The sequence below is a fragment of the Helianthus annuus genome, chromosome 4, assembly GCF_002127325.2.
Source record: "Helianthus annuus cultivar XRQ/B chromosome 4, HanXRQr2.0-SUNRISE, whole genome shotgun sequence".
Lineage (NCBI taxonomy): Eukaryota > Viridiplantae > Streptophyta > Magnoliopsida > Asterales > Asteraceae > Helianthus > Helianthus annuus.
In genome coordinates this window covers 33,833,425-33,849,704 of record NC_035436.2, presented here as the reverse complement: position 1 = coordinate 33,849,704, position 16,280 = coordinate 33,833,425, and the positions used below count along the sequence as shown (strand labels likewise).

The window sequence follows — 16,280 nt, the reverse complement described above, 5'->3', positions numbered from 1 at the left end:
CAGGTTTATCAAAGTTCTTATACAAAACAGAAAAATCAGTCAACTTTAGAGCCTTTTTGGCGACGTTCCAGGCTCTGGTTTTCCAGGGAAAACCTCTGGAAACGTAGCTAAGACCAATCCAAAGAAGTAGGAAAAAGAATCGAGTGAATCGGATAAGAATTGAGTGAGTTATGCTCACTTTTGTAAAGTTGTATGAATCTGTCTTGCTTCTAATGTTGCTGCGAATTTCAGCTGGTTGAGAGGGGTTTTTGAGTGTGTTTAAGGGTTGTAAAAGTGGTAGGGAGGCTGATATTAAGTTGTATTTATAGGGGGAGGATTAGGGTTAAGTTGGATTGGCATTTAATACAAGTAGTTGGGTGTTTAACAATTAAAACACAACAATTTCCTCCTCTTGAAACCTGCGATCGGGGGGTGGCTGTTGGCAGCCATGTTTATATTTTTTTTATCCTTACTAACATATAAATAGACAGTGCACTTATTAAATTATGGTGGTTAGTTAAGTATATAGCTAATTATTAAAAAAGTCCATGTGACTAAGTGTTAATACAATTAAAAAAAAAACAATCCTAAAAGTGGTGGTTGTTCTCAAGACATGTGGCCGAAAGGCTGTATTCAGCCTTAAATGTCTTACATATTTTTTTGTGACATATATTAGTTGTACGTTAGTGGAAGATATCATGTATATATGAGGGTGAAGGGAGTGGTTAAACAGGTAAAAGTAGTAAACTTCAAAATTAACTAATGAGAGGGTGCCATGTCAACACACCTAAAGAGTTTAAACTTTGGTGAAAAGTGTTGGCATTGGTTAAACACTTAAAAGTGGTAAACTTTTTTTTTTTTCATTTAAAAAAAATATATATGTGTTATTAAAGTCAAGCATACACATACATCACCTGCCAACATTCTTGTCCCCCCAAGTTTCTCGATCGGCATGAGGTTACCGACTTCCTTGGTTTACCGAGCGGCAAAGGTGGCCGGCGGCGGTGTTGCCGCGCGGCAAACACCTTCACCGTTTGGTTTGCCGAGCCACTCCCTTCACCCTGATATTATAGGTAATGGAGTGTTGGAACAAGTTGAAAAAGACAATCAAGACAGCCCTAAAGGCCTGCGACCGGGCTGCTGTATTCAGCCTTTTATATTTTTTTGTTGTTTTTCTTAACATAATAAATGTATATTAGTGGTATATGATATGCGTTAGGGATATATTAAGGTATCACTAACATGTAACAAGCCTAATATGTAATATGTTGCATGAAATCAAGTGTCTTTTATAAGAATTTAAACACGGATTTTATGTTGTAAGACATGATGTATTGTAAAACATATAACTTGGCATCAAGTAAGCATAAATCGTAGAGCTAAGTCTCGTAATCGAATAACCAAGTGGTTTGTAAGTACGGAATGCTTGAACTTAAGAATTACGAATGCACAATCATCGTCTACGAGTTTAACTTACATTTAAGTGAATTACGAATCATGAATCAACCGAATGCACGTATCAATGCACAAGCATGTATAGACAATGAATATTTCACACAAAACATAACTCTTATTACGATCGAAGTCTCGGATTTACAATGGTTTGAAACGAAATAAAAATACAAAAGGAACAAGCTTCCAAAAAATAGAAATACCAGACACGTTTTCTAATTAAGGAAAGTTACGAAAAACGGAGCGTTACACTTAAACGCTTTATATTCGCAACGCTTACGCAACACGAATTACAGAAAATTATGCTATTTAAATTACCGAGTGTGTTTGTATGGTTATCACACGCCACCGCCTACGCTTATCCCGACTAACACGCTAAATCGCAAGCGCTGTTATTAGTAGTAGTAATGTTACGCTGTGTGTTCTTATATGCTTTACTTGTGTGTGCTTATTATGTGGAGTGTTTACTCGCAAACGCTATCGCAACACAAACTCAGCGCTACTCGCACAACTCGATATATCACTCTAAACGCAACGCAACTCGAAACTCTGTATTACACGCGAAACGCGGAAAAGGTTGCACAAAACAACATCTTTGTTCGAAGCTAGGCAGCTTCGTACGAAGGCACTTCCTTCGTACGAAGGCAGCCTATTCGAACCAAGGCCCCCTGTGCAAACCCACCAACTCTATAAATACCCAAGCCCTCCTCATTCATTCTCACTTGCTGATTTTGAGCCGAAACTCTGCCGAATTGATCTTCGACCATTTTCAAGTAAGATTTAACAGTTTTCTTCGATTATACAACGTTTTCCACATCGATTTTTACAAGAATCACTTCGTTTTTATCTAAATTCTTATGTTTTTACCTAAAAATATACAACTTTTTATTTAAACTTTTCTTTTCTTTATAAATTCCTGCTTCTCACAAAAGCCCTTCTTCTTATCACCAAAACTCAGTCCTATTCAAGCAAATCTTCATCTTTTTATCAAAATCTTCTTATTCCACCTCTGATCTACACTTAACCGGGTGTATTGGGACTAGCTACGGCTTCCCAAGTTAGAAATCAGTAGATTTCACACTCACAAGTGTTGGATTCGGGTGAAAGCTCTTTAAAACTCTTTTAGACTTGATTTCTACACCAAACCAGACCAAAACGACATATATTTCGTTCACTGAACAGTGGAACGAGGTAATGTCGAAGCCGTCTCGAATTGGTCTCAGAAACACATCCAACCCAGGCGAGAACACCACACCAAATGCCAAAAACAACCACGTTTGTGAACTGGACTGTTCTGTGCGAAGCCAGCTTCGTACGAAGGCACTGCCTTCGTACGAAGGGACATGGCCTCGTACGAAGGCACTACCTTCGTACGAAGGCTCTGGGTTTTCACAACACAGGCTAATTTCCCTTCGTGACACAATCAAAGACCTCTCCGACTCTAAGCTCAATCAATTGCTTAAGGTTGGAGGGATGAACACTCGATTTTTTCCGAAGACGACGTGAAGACACTCGATTTTGGACAACGAAAGAAGCACGTGTACGAAGACCCACCTTCGTACGAAGGGCCCCTTCGTACGAAGGCCCCAGCTTCGTACGAAGCTTCTGTTTCCCCACCGACACTTTGATTTCCGACCGTTTCAACACTTTGGAGGACTTATGCATCTGTTCCCGTACGCAGGCTGACCCGGCGCTCCCTTCAATCCATTGAGGATTGTGTTTCTTGATTAGTACACGTTCAGTGAGTATACTCGAACCCATTTTCGTTTAACGCAGTTTTGGGTGTTACATATTTTCTCTATCAAAACACAACACACAACTAAAACACTTATTAAACACTAACCATTCCCGCATGCTATACGTGATTTGTTGAAATGCTTGTTACTATGATTACACAGTGTTACACTAGACCGCCTTTAGCAACGATAGTGATATAGTTTGGACTCAACACCTGTGTGACAGGGTTGCTAAGGATCGCATTACTTTACGTCGCGTGTTCGTTTCGGTGAACATGTGTCACGCATACTCTACATCGTAGTCACGTGGTTAGGTTGTATCATTGGTGATAGTTACATGCTTCGCCCGTTACGTGATGCTGGTTATGCGTAAACACTTTTCATACTATATCTATGCAAACTTGTGTACTCACCTTTACTTTATGTATTGACTTTTATTTTAACGTATGTGACAGGTTAATTGGATGTTATGCGGCAACAAGTTAGGAAGTCTAGAAACTCACCAAATAAATCTGAGTTGTCGGAACGGAATTTTTTTTAGACTGAAAATCTGTAATGATTGTTTGCTTTATTGGTTTAATAGTATGGGATATTGAATCTTAAAAATATTGTCATAAATACCTTTTATGCTCATATTTGTTTTACTATTTCAAACACACGCCTTTCCTAAGGCCATTTTACATAATTATGTTAAACTTGAAAACACTCACGTTATAAAACCGAGACGACTTCGACAAAATAGGCGTGAACCCACAATTTGGTGGACGACCCTCAATCCACCTATTCTTTTTACACAAAGTTCGCCATCAAGTTAGTAGTGAAATCCTCACCTTGATGGAGAATTTCCATTTCAAATCTAGTGGACCCTTGTCAACGTGTCGCAATTAACTTCCTTGACCCGACGAGTACTAACCACACTTAGGGTACAATGTTGTCATGTTAGGGGTGAAACCCGCACCTTGTTAACTAGTCCCACTCCTTGATTTTCAAAATCCCATAAAGTCTCGAATTTTCGATTGATTTGGAACATGTAGTAACCGGAAGGGTGAATACGTTAACCGAAATTTCGGCGAGAGTATTCCACCTATTAGGCCAAAGCATGCTTCCCACACTCAAAAGAGCTTTCGACCACTTCGGTTTAGTCAAAAGTTCTGTTTTGGAATAATCCAAGTTTTAATCAAGAGTAGCATTTCCTTTTTTACAAAACACATCCCGCATAGCAATCAGATACTTTATATTCTTTTGACATTCACAAACTTGATTCTCCTTTTCCGTCCAACTCAATCTGTTTTGATTCAATAAGTGCAATGAATTATTCAAACAACTATACATGCATATCATCGTACACGTTTTGGTCAATATTTCACGACAATCTCACATATATCCTTCGTTTTACAAACTCAAAATTTCTTGATCATTTTATATGCTTACATTTGTTGTATTCAAATTATACTATATACGCAATCATTATCATTCATACTTATGCCTATACTCATACTTATATGCATACTTATACTTATACTCATATGTATACTCATACTTATACTCATACTTACACTCATCCTCATACTTATACTCATACGCATACTTATATTCATATTCGTATTCATACATTCGTATTCATACGTGAGCATAACCTGAGGGGTTCACTTACGTTGATCTCAAACATACTTAAACATAAACATGCTTACATGTTACATTCTTATACAACACACATTCTTATTTTCAAAGTTACTGTATACCCTGACTAGTACAAACTATGCGGATCATACGACGACCAATATAATCGTGGGTGCACACGGGATTATAGTGGTAGGCGCATGAAAATCATAGGGTGTCCTACTGTGTATGGTAAGACACAGAACGTAACATGACACCGATTAATGAAACGGACGTAACATGGTTAAAACATGGTGGATACGCCGCTGGTACTTCCTATATATAAGTGTTTTCACCATATTACCAAACTTTCGTAAAACGTGCCATGAGAAATTCGGTGTTTTACAGACCTTGTTTAAATACGATTACACAAAACAACTCACGAACACACTGCTAAACGCACGATATCTGATTATCCATGACGAGACCTCATCCTCAACACTTCATATTCACATTATATCCAAATGAATGAATTATCATACCATTCCTATCCTTGCTTTCATCTATTAGATCGTTCATTCACTCTCATACCTCCATTATTCCCAGTTATTCTTGGACTTTTTGTACAAACCTTATTTACACTTAAATCAGTTTAAACATTCAATCCCTAAAATACCTCTTTACTTCTAAAACTATCTTCCATTCTTTATTTACGCGCAAACTTATTTAGTCGGCCCGATTACCACTAAAACTTCTTGTTAAATACCTATCCTCCCCATTTCTCACCAATAAACACTTTTCTACAACCATGTGATTTTACCAATACTCCTTAAAACCAATAAAACCTTCTTACAGCCTATGATGCAGGCCACACGTTTCATCAAAATACATCCCACTTTATGCGAGAACTTTTCATCTTAGATAACTATTTTAAAATACAATCCCATCGAATGATTTAGACTTAACCAAACTCACTATGCCTATAAACACATATACACGTTTTACATATGATTAATGCCTCAGTTCACCTCAGTCAAACGAACTACTCGTTCCTCAAAATTTCATATATTTTCAACACACACTTCAAAATCTCGATTTTAGTCAACTATTTTAGTCGAAATGCTTTCTCCAAAGTCTTCCTCTTGAATAAATTTCGGGACAAAATTTCCTAAAGTAAGGGAGACTGTAACGCCTCGCTTTTGAAACCTTCCTTATTTATATTTGTATCCCTATTTTTGGAAACTTATATCAGTATCGTATTCGTATTTCACTTCGAGCTTCGTAATTCAAAGCTTTGATCGTAATAAAACTAAGCATTTTATACGGACTATACCTTAATTATTCATACTTGTTTTACATTCGACTTATTCACATACTTGATAATTGCTCATCATTCTCGTAAACACATACTTATTTCACGAACAAATATGCGTTTTAGGACTCTTTATGCATTCAGATACTTATTTATACCTTCAGTTTACTTGAGTTACACTTATATACATGATTTATACTTATTTTTTTTGTAAATAATACAAGTTATAGCATAAAATAACCAACAATACACGTGCAAGGACTAAAAATGAAAATTTTCATCTCCCCAACCACTTTTTTAATGTCCTAACCTCCAACCAACTCATTTAATACCCCTCCTAACTCCTAACCAACTTCATTTAAACCCCAACCACTTAACTCTCTTATAAATACCAACTCTAACACCTTCCAAACACTTGCACCAACTCCAAGTTACTTCCAAACTCTCTCAAATCTCAAAGATTTTCAACTTTGGGCAAAAAGTTCAAGAACCAAAATTGGTAACTTCGGTGTTCCAACAACTCAAGACTCGTCAAACTCCCTAAGTGGAAATTTCTTCGCATACAGTGAGTATACTCGACACCATTTTTATCATTTTACACTTTTTGGGTGCAACATGTTTACATATACAAAAACACACTCAACATACATACTTTCATGCAATAATACATACAAACAATCCAATACATGCTTACTATTATGTTATGCTTGATTCGTGTTTTCTGGGTGATTCTTATGTGATGAACTTGTCATTAACTTCATACGAGCCTCCACTTAACATGTATAGCACTATAGGAGTAATGAACGAGAGGTCATGTTAAGTCTATTCATTCTTTATACTTGTGGTAATCAGAAGGTTGACTTGTAAATCGCATGCTAGTTTATACGTTAATCTAGATAACTAGGTTTGCCATGTGGATTGTTCATTTTATACTTATATGCTAGTACACCAAACTTGTATACTTGCCAATACTTTTGTATTGAACTATGCTTCTAAAACATGTTGCAGGTTATGATGATGTTGATGATGCATGGAACTTAGTAGAATGCCTAGAAACACATTTTAGACTTTATATACTTGTTGTGATATAATTTTTTTTTTTGTTTCAAGTTGTTGTATTTGATTTCAAACAATGTAATTGATTCTTTTAGCAATGAAATGAAATTTGTTATTTAAATACTTGTCGCAATTTAGGGTTATGAGTTATGAACAATCTCGTTTTCGTCTCACTCCGATGTTTCCGCCATCGGTTGGGGTGTGACTCTTCACAACCGGCTCAACACGCCAAGTTACAAACTGCTTTTGTCACCAACACAAACCCTTTCCTACCACCACAACCCGCAGCTTCCGAACCCGTTTACCCAACCCCTTCCAACGCAAACCCTTTCCTACCACAACAACCCACCTTTGTTCCCCAACCATTCTTAGACCCAAATCAAGCAACTCAACAAGCTTTCTATGGAGGTTCATCTAATCCTTATGGTGGACCGACATCTAACCCAAATACAGTCCGTCTTGATACCTTTAATCTCAGCCAAGTTAGTGTAGAAGTTGCCAAAGAACACATGGAGCTTCTAAACACTTTGGTGAGTTCCTATTACGGATTAGTAACTGGACAAGTTGGTAACATTAATTTAACCAGTAAAGATTACACACAGATAGATAAGAAGGAGATGGAGTTGATTGATATCAAATAGGCCTTTGCAAATGTAGTGAGGAGAGCAATAGACTTTATGGAGAAAACGGGAAGAACTAGCCTGGAAAGCAAAAAAGAATACTCCATATGATTTTGACAAGGGGATGGTTACTTGTTTCAATTGCAGAGAAAAGGGGCACTTTAAAAGAGGATGCATGAAGCCCCCACAACAAGGAAATAAGTATCCTTTCAACATAAATCAAGTAGCTAACAATGAAAGAGCAATGGTTCCTACAAACAATGCAAACTGCGCGTCGATTGTTCAGGCTGATGAAATCTGTGATTGGTCTGTTCAATTAGGAAACAGTGGTGGAGGAGGAACTGCATGTTATGCAGAAATTGTAAAGAATGTTAGCGATGGGGAATCTTCAGGAAACGATGAAAGTTCAGGGTATAACGTTAGTTCAGATGAAGAAGGATCGAGTTTTGGTGAAGATAGATCCGAAGATGGTGCTGAGGTAGATGAGGTGATTGCTGAAACTGAATCGACGGATAGCATGGAAGCAGCTTTGGAACAGAAAATTGAAGACTCATCCGATGATTTTTCCAAGCATCTTTCAGAAGTTGGATCTTCTACTTTTCGTGCTACATTCATGGCTCGCTTGGATTTCCAATCCAGTCAGGTAAGTTTCAATAAACTTATGTTATCTAAGTGTATTGAATGTACGGTGTTAAAAGGTAAATACTTAAAACTAGAGGGTAAATTTTATCACACCGAGAAGCATCATCAGAGTTTGATTGTGGATTTGATAAAGTGTACTGAGGAAAACACAACTCTTAAGAAAAATGAAAAGGAATTTAAAACAACAATTGAAACCTTAAGGAAAGATAATTCTGAACTTAAGAAAACAACAAGCAAATTGGTATTAATAACTACATTCGTATCATTGATGAAACAAAGAAAAGCTTGCCCATACACGATGCGAGTATGATGCAATCAAACTCAAATTGGATAGTTACTCTAACTCAAGATATGTTTTGGATCATATCATCGATCTTCAAAAGAAGAATGGTGATGTAATATGCATAGGTTATCTGGCATGTCCTCCTTTGGTTAGACACAACTATACCAAAATGCCAGATGATGAGGATATGCCACATTTTGAATCCACTGTTCCTTTAGGTCATGATGAATTTATAGCCGGTCTAGGGTTCACTAAGGGTGCATCCTCAAGTCAAAGTCAATCGGATGAGACCAACGATTCAAAGAGGAAAACATACCTCTTGAGAATCGCATTCTTTGTGATCCACAAGAAAAACCGTCTGTGACTGCTACGGTCAAGTCTGTTGAACCTTCTACTGAGAGTTGTGAAAGCGTGAATCTTCTTTACACGTTGATTGAATCTGATAAAATATATTCAGATAAGGATTTCCCAATCAAAAATGTCAATCAATCTTTAATTTATAAAGTTTTCGAAGATTCTACTAGTAAGTTTTTGGGAAAACAAGGCCAAAACAATCAGCGAAAGCAAAATCACGCTAACCAAAGAAAAGGAAAGGGCAAACAAGGCTAAAACAAGAAGAAGGTTCAGAATCTGAACTTCGTGAAATCTCGAGGGACAGACAAAATCGAATCTTTTGAAAACAAGTCCAGCACGAATTTTGTTAAACAAGTCCAGATTTTGAAAAGAAATAGTCAAAACAAGTACACACAACACACAATGGTTGTGATGTAGGACCAAGTACCTCAAGATCACAAAGTTCATCATCAAGCTATCACAGTCATGATACTCGAAGGTCTGTTGAGCAGAGATCATGCTTTGAATGCGGTGAGTATGGACACATTGTCAGAAACTTTCCATATCTCACGAAGGGAAAAGCAAAAGTTGAATGCCCCCGTGGCAACGATTACCATGCAAGATTTGTTTCACTAAAACAGGACCCTCCTCTTGTTAAATAGCGAGAAATGAAACAGAAAAAGAAACAAATAAAAGAAGTTGAAAAGGTTTTAAAACCGAAAGTTGTCCAAACACAATCTGTTAATCAAAATGTTAAAAATGCCAAACAAAAACAGATTTGGAAACCAAAATCAGTAACTGTTTCAGGGGGAGCTCAATCAATTCCGAATCATCGGGATATCGAAGTCAAAATTCTCGATGATGCCGGACGACCCAGTCTATGAAGGCTTTCCCACTCTCCAACTGATTCTTAAATGAAGGTGCAGGATGTTCCAGGAGAAACTATTGATACTCGCAGGATTGTTAATAGTGGAGCATCCAACACCTGATCGGTGACATGCGGCTCCGACATATTGTTAAATCAAGGAGGAAATGTTGCCTTTGATGGAGAGAGAAAGAGAAAAGAAGACAAAACGTCTAGTAAAGGAATGATGGTGAAAGAATGTGGATGAATGAAGTTGAAAACTTCGACAAGATAAAATACTTGCCAAAGTTTGATTGTTATGGTTTTTTTATCGGCTCAAGATGATAGATTCCAACGAAATGTACGCCCCCTGCCGCACGTCTGAGACTTTTCAAAGATTCAAGGGTTGTACCTCTCACAAGAAGTTTCAGCCTCACAAGATGAACATGCAGTATACATTTCTCCATGGCGTGATTGAAGAAACTGTGTTTGTTGAATAAACCAACCGGGTGTGCGGATACTTTGGAGTGGATTGGACAGCCGCACACTACTTCTCAAGGAGGAAGTCGAAGACCTTTGCTGGTGCAAAAGTATGTGGAAGACATCATGTATGGACCGACCAATGATGATGTGTACAAGCTTTCCCACATGCTCATTTGCTTCTTACCAGCCGGACCCAGAGGTTTCTGATCCTAAATGCTGATAGTGAATTCGTTAACGGCAGCTGCAAATCGACCTTGAAATCCACACCGGGTGGATATCCAGTTTGGGAGAGCACTCAGATTCCTAGCAATGCACGAAGCAGTTGCAGGATTACGGTTTTGAATTTCTAAATTTCTGTTATCTTTGTCGATATTTAAGCTGCTTTGCGAATCTTTAACATCTCATACAACACTGCTTGACCGAACACGTTGATCTCGAATATCACCTCACACATGATTGTTTCATATGAAATCGTCAATGTTATTTTGGTCCACACAGATTACCAACGTGCCAACTCATTTTTCCAAAATTCGATAAATCGTTTCTGATTAATTTAAATTTTGGTTAACGACATCGAGGAAAAACATGAGTTAATCCACATCGGGAAATCATTTTTGTGAATATTTTTCTTGAGAAAATCCAAAAATATGTTATTTAATAGTTTAAATTTACTTTTTGAATTTTAGGCGGAGTAAATAAAAAAATCAGAAAAATACAAAAACAATAGAAAAATAAAAAAATGAGTTTCCTGGCGAGGAAAAGAGAAAATGATAGTAAACCAGTGGTCTGTTGAAACCTCTTTGAACTTAAAATGAAAAACAATAAGTAGCTCTCTATATAAGATGTAGCGGTAGGCTCACAATTATTTTAAAGTGTGCAGGGCGATATAAACATGTGAATATTATTGATTGGATGCCTCCAAAGATTCGAGGAAAGGAATATATATACACAAAACATAAATATAGAAACTGATAAGTACAAACGAATGGACAATAGAATAAATAGACTAAATTAATGTAAGCTAACATACCCCCTCAAGCGGAATGGTGGCAGACGACAACAAAGGCGGCCGCGAAAGAGCTCAAACTGAGATCGCGGGAGGTTTTTTGTGAAAATATCCGTAACCTGAAGCTTGGTAGGAACAAAAGACATCCGTAGTTTTCCAGATGTGACTAGCTCATGAATGAAATGGTAAATTCGATGTGCTTTGCACACATGTGAGACACCGAATTCTGAGTGAGAAACAACGCACTCCTGTTATCATATAGAAATGTGGGTCTGTCAGGTGGTAAAGTATGTAATTCACGTAATAGATGAGTTATCCAGATAATTTCAGCCGCGATGTTTGCCATAGCACGATACTCAAACTCACAACTGGAACGAGCAACAATGGGTTGTCTAATGCTGACTAGGCGGTAACCTTGTTTCTTAGCACTCCATGAAACAAGGTTACCGCCTAAAAAGATGGAGTAACCATAGGTGGAGCGACGAGCGTCGAGGCATCAAGCCTAGTCAGTATTAGAATAACCGAGAACTGTAGTGGTTGATGGTCTGGAGAAAACAAGACCATAGGAGACTGGACCTTTCACGTACCGAAGTATCCATTTGACATATTTAAAGTGAGTGATAGTTGGTGCCTGCAGAAATTGACTAACATGATTAACCGCATAGGAGATATCAGGGCGAGTGATGGTCAAGTACTTGAGAGGACCAATGAGTGAACGGTACAAGGTGGGATCTGGATGAAGAACACCATTAGCCGTGAGGGACTCGTTAACAACCAGAGGAGTGGAGACCGGCTTACAATCAAGTAAGTCAGCCCGTTGGAGAACTTCAGTAGCATACTTGGATTGGCAGAGGAAGATACCATCGGTTGTGGATGAGGCTTCTAGACCCAAAAAGTAGTTGAGAGTGCCAAGGTCCTTGATGGCAAATTTGTTGTGTAGAGAGGTAATGAAGCGGGTCATGGCATCTGGTATGTTCCTTGTCAAGATCAAATCATCAACATACACTAATAGGTAAAGGATACAACCATCTCGGTTAAAGATAAATAGAGAGGGATCTGCTCGACTACCCACAAAGCCGTTTTTCAATAAGAAGTCACTTAGTTGAAACCAGGCATGCAGGGCTTGCCTGAGACCATAAATGGCTTTGTTCAGAAGACATACATAATCATGAAATTGAGGGTTGGGAAATCCAGGTGGTTGTTCTATATAAACTTGTTCAGAAAGGTGGCCATGTAAGAAAGCATTGTTTACAGCTAACTGATCCAGAGATCAGTTATTAATGACAACTAAAGAAAGCACCACACGAATGGTAGCGGCTTTGACAACTGGGCTAAAGTTGTGTGAGAAAGCTAACCCCGACAATTGCGAGAATCCTTGGGCCACTAGACGAGCCTTATATCGATCGATTGACCCATCAGATCGGCACTTTGTGTGAAACAACCATTTTGAGCCAATAACATTTTGTGCCGAAGGTCGAGGAACAAGTGTCCAAGTTGAATTGTTTAGTGCAGATATCTCATTATGCATAGCCTCAACCCAGTGTGTATGTTTAGACGTAGACTTGTACCCCTTGGGATCTGAATTAGCATATAATGCCGAGTGGAGAGCTGTCGAAGCAAACTCGGCACGATGCTTAGGTTTAAAAATGCCTGCCTTGGCCCTTATTATTATCGGATGAGTGGAGGTTGAGAGTGGTGGTGGCGGAGGTATGGCAGTGGATGGTGGCGACGAACTAATTTTGGGATTTTTCTATAAAAAGTAAAAGACTTGGTTTATTTGATTCGTTGTATATGCATGCTTTTACTTGTTTGATGAACGTCTATTTCTTCACATGTGCCTAATTGAATGTCTTTCATATAATAGGTTCATGTTAGATCATTGGTCATTGTGTTTGTAATTTTTGTGGTTAATTGGCCAATACACCATAGAAGTAATATTCATAAATCAAGTAGGTCTAGGTGTTCTACTAATCTTAATAATCGTGAGGTGAGAGATTGTCGAGACGTCTAGGTTGGTAAATTGCTAGGTTTAGGTGCTTTGTGAGAAGTCCAACTTAGTTGCCTTTCCAATTCTTCCTTATCGAGTTGAGTTAAGTTACCAAGTTACCTTTGACTTTCATGCCTTGAGGTAGATTGTGGATTAAAGGTACTTTTTAGAACAATTAGATAACCGTGAGGGAGTCTAGGTAAACCGGTAATTTAATAGACTATTAGAGTTCCATAGGTGTCTTCTCGAGAAAGGTCGAGGGTCCTATTGGATTTCTCGGTAGGTTTAGTATTTACCGATCCTGGTTCCATAATTGTTCCTGTCTGGTAAAAAGATAAACTAATAGCATTTGGGATTCCAGCCTAGGTTTTCGTTTTATCATCATCTGAGTAAAATCCAAAGTCCAATTTGCGTCTTAGTCCATTCCACTGTGTTAATATTTAATTAATTTCAATTTTAGGATATTAGAAAATCCTCCTCTCAAAATATAAAAACAATTAGTCGTGTCAGTTGTTAAGTCTAGTGAATCTAGTTTACGTAATCAAACGAGTCTCGTGTGTTCGATTTCCGGACTTACTTAGCTTTACTAGAGTCGATGGGTTCACTTGACGGTTAGTAGTTTAGTTTAGTTTAGTTTTAAAGAGTCTAGAGTTTAACTAAGTATCTAGATTAGGGCAATTTAATTAATAAATATTAAACTATTTTTAGAACATCAAATACCTATTGTGTAGAGTGTATTATTAGGGGTATTTGGGATTGCTTATTTTAGAGACTTATTAGCTTATTGACTTTTTGAAAAGTTAAAAAGTGTTTGGGTGAAAGGGGAAGAGTCAATAAGTCACTCCATTGTGACTTATTAACTTTTCCAAAAACTTATAAGTTGTTTTAAAAAGCTAAGCCAAACATGGCCATTGTATTGTATTAATCTCAAAGTACAGGACCAAACTTATTTTATATATGCAATACAATCAAGGTGAAACAACACCTTAAAGTTGTGATAGTAGATTCAACATAAAGTGGCTAATACCGTTTGTTTCCTATCATACTTGATGGAAAGCCATGTCACACCCTGACTTTTGCGGAAGCGTGATCATTGCATTCAACCATATCAAACAATCTATATGATAATACCAAAGATTTGTCATCCATAAAATGAGTTTAAAACATAACAACATTGTCTAAAACGTAGACTTCAAAATTTAAGTTTTACAAACCAGATGAATTGTGTAAAAGTTTGCTAAGGACTCGTCAAAGATAATAGTTGTAATCCAAGCTTGGAAGACATGTCTCGTCCAGGATTAAGACACACTAGCCAAACCCAAAAACCATGGATGACATCTTTATATTTAACATGACTTGAAATTCCAACGCCCGCCAGATCCATACTTAATTTCCTGAAATACATGTAGTTTGGAAAACATCAACAAAAGTTGAGCGAGTTCATGTGTAGGTGAGTTTGTATAAATCGTTAATGTGTGTCTGTATAGATTGTGAAACATGTCTGTATAAATGTATGCCCTTGGTATGTAGCTATAAGGAAAAACAGATCAATTGATGTGTAGCTAGTACATTAATAAGTGATATGGCCTAGGAAGCACTCAAACCTGTAACGCGTACTTCATACCGGTCCTTCCGGCGGAACGACATAGTCACCACATGCAGCCACACGCTGGCCCATGTGTGGGGCTCGCAACACCCAATAGATCTATCACTCATGCCTCTCGGTCCTTATACAAGGATTAGTGGTCTTACGATAATAGCCTATCCATTCACGTGATCTAACAGTAAATTCCTTAGCTAATCATACCATGAATAAAAATGTCTGTAAGTGTCTGTAAAAGTCTGTAAATGTCTATAATAATTGTAACATGTATTTCACCCCCGAAGTATAAAACTGAAAACGGTTAAGAGAAAAGGGGGACATGAACTCACAGTATTGCGTCTTCGGTACTCGTAACCCAAATCTCCTAAGCAAACACGACTACCTACAATGGTCTAACGTCTATTAGACGAACGGGTCGTGCCTTGTCTTAGTATTGATTAGTGCTTTTGAGTTACGTTTTAAAGTGTCTTTAATATTTTAGTAATAATACTTCTCATGCTTGTGTATTCGTATTTCCTTCCCAAGGATGGGATATTTTACATGTGTCTGTTCATATTGGGATTATATTTTTAAGTCCCATTTTAGAGAATACATATTTAACCATATTCCTGTATAAAACCAACCCCCGATAGTCCGTATTTAGTTATAAAAATTATGGCGAGTTTTATGCTTGAAAACATAGTCTAGAATATACTAGTAACGCTTGTCCTGAAAATATTTACTAAGTGTTAGGATTTTTGGAAAATTTCGCCATAGTAACCTTTGTAAATAGAGGTGTCCATGCTTAATAGCATATCATTTTCTTTTACATAAATCCAATAGTTCATTTTCAATAACCAAACCGACATATAGACATACAAAACGTTACATACTTTATTTCAGCTTTATTACTCGAAACTGGACTGTTTTCGAGGATTTTTATAAAATAGTTAACCTTTTCCAAAAATTCCCAAATTTTTATAGAACGAATCATACGATCCAAATTTTATTGTGTAAAAATATCAGGGTCCAGTTCGTTACCAATATTTTACAGAAATTTATTTACCCGACTGCAATCAGATTTGTTACTTTCTGATTGCAGTTTACGGAATAATTCACTAAAAATTATCCGTAAGTCCGATTGACGAAATTCCAGTTGGAGGGTCATCCTGACAATGGTGTCCATCTACTGTAAAAATTCCATGAGTCGGTTTCACTCAGGTTTTAGTTTATGCCTTCGAAAATAACACACTTTTTCTGCCGTAAAAATGCAGCTTGAGCTACTGTCCAAAAATAGCCCTATAAAATTGTAAACGACCTCGAAAAATTACGATTCCAGTGCCATTTGTTTAGTTATTCCAAAATG

At 37.4% G+C, this 16,280-nt stretch overlaps 1 protein-coding gene across 1 annotated transcript; it reads right to left on the bottom strand.

The window, feature by feature from the left end:
• Positions 1–11,847: 11,847 nt before the first annotated feature.
• On the bottom strand, positions 11,848–12,306 carry LOC110933178 (uncharacterized mitochondrial protein AtMg00810-like). The gene has a single exon (XM_022176412.1). The coding sequence runs from the start codon at positions 12,304–12,306 to the stop codon at positions 11,848–11,850; it is 459 nt and encodes a 152-aa protein (XP_022032104.1).
• Between the last annotated feature and the right edge of the window lie 3,974 nt (positions 12,307–16,280).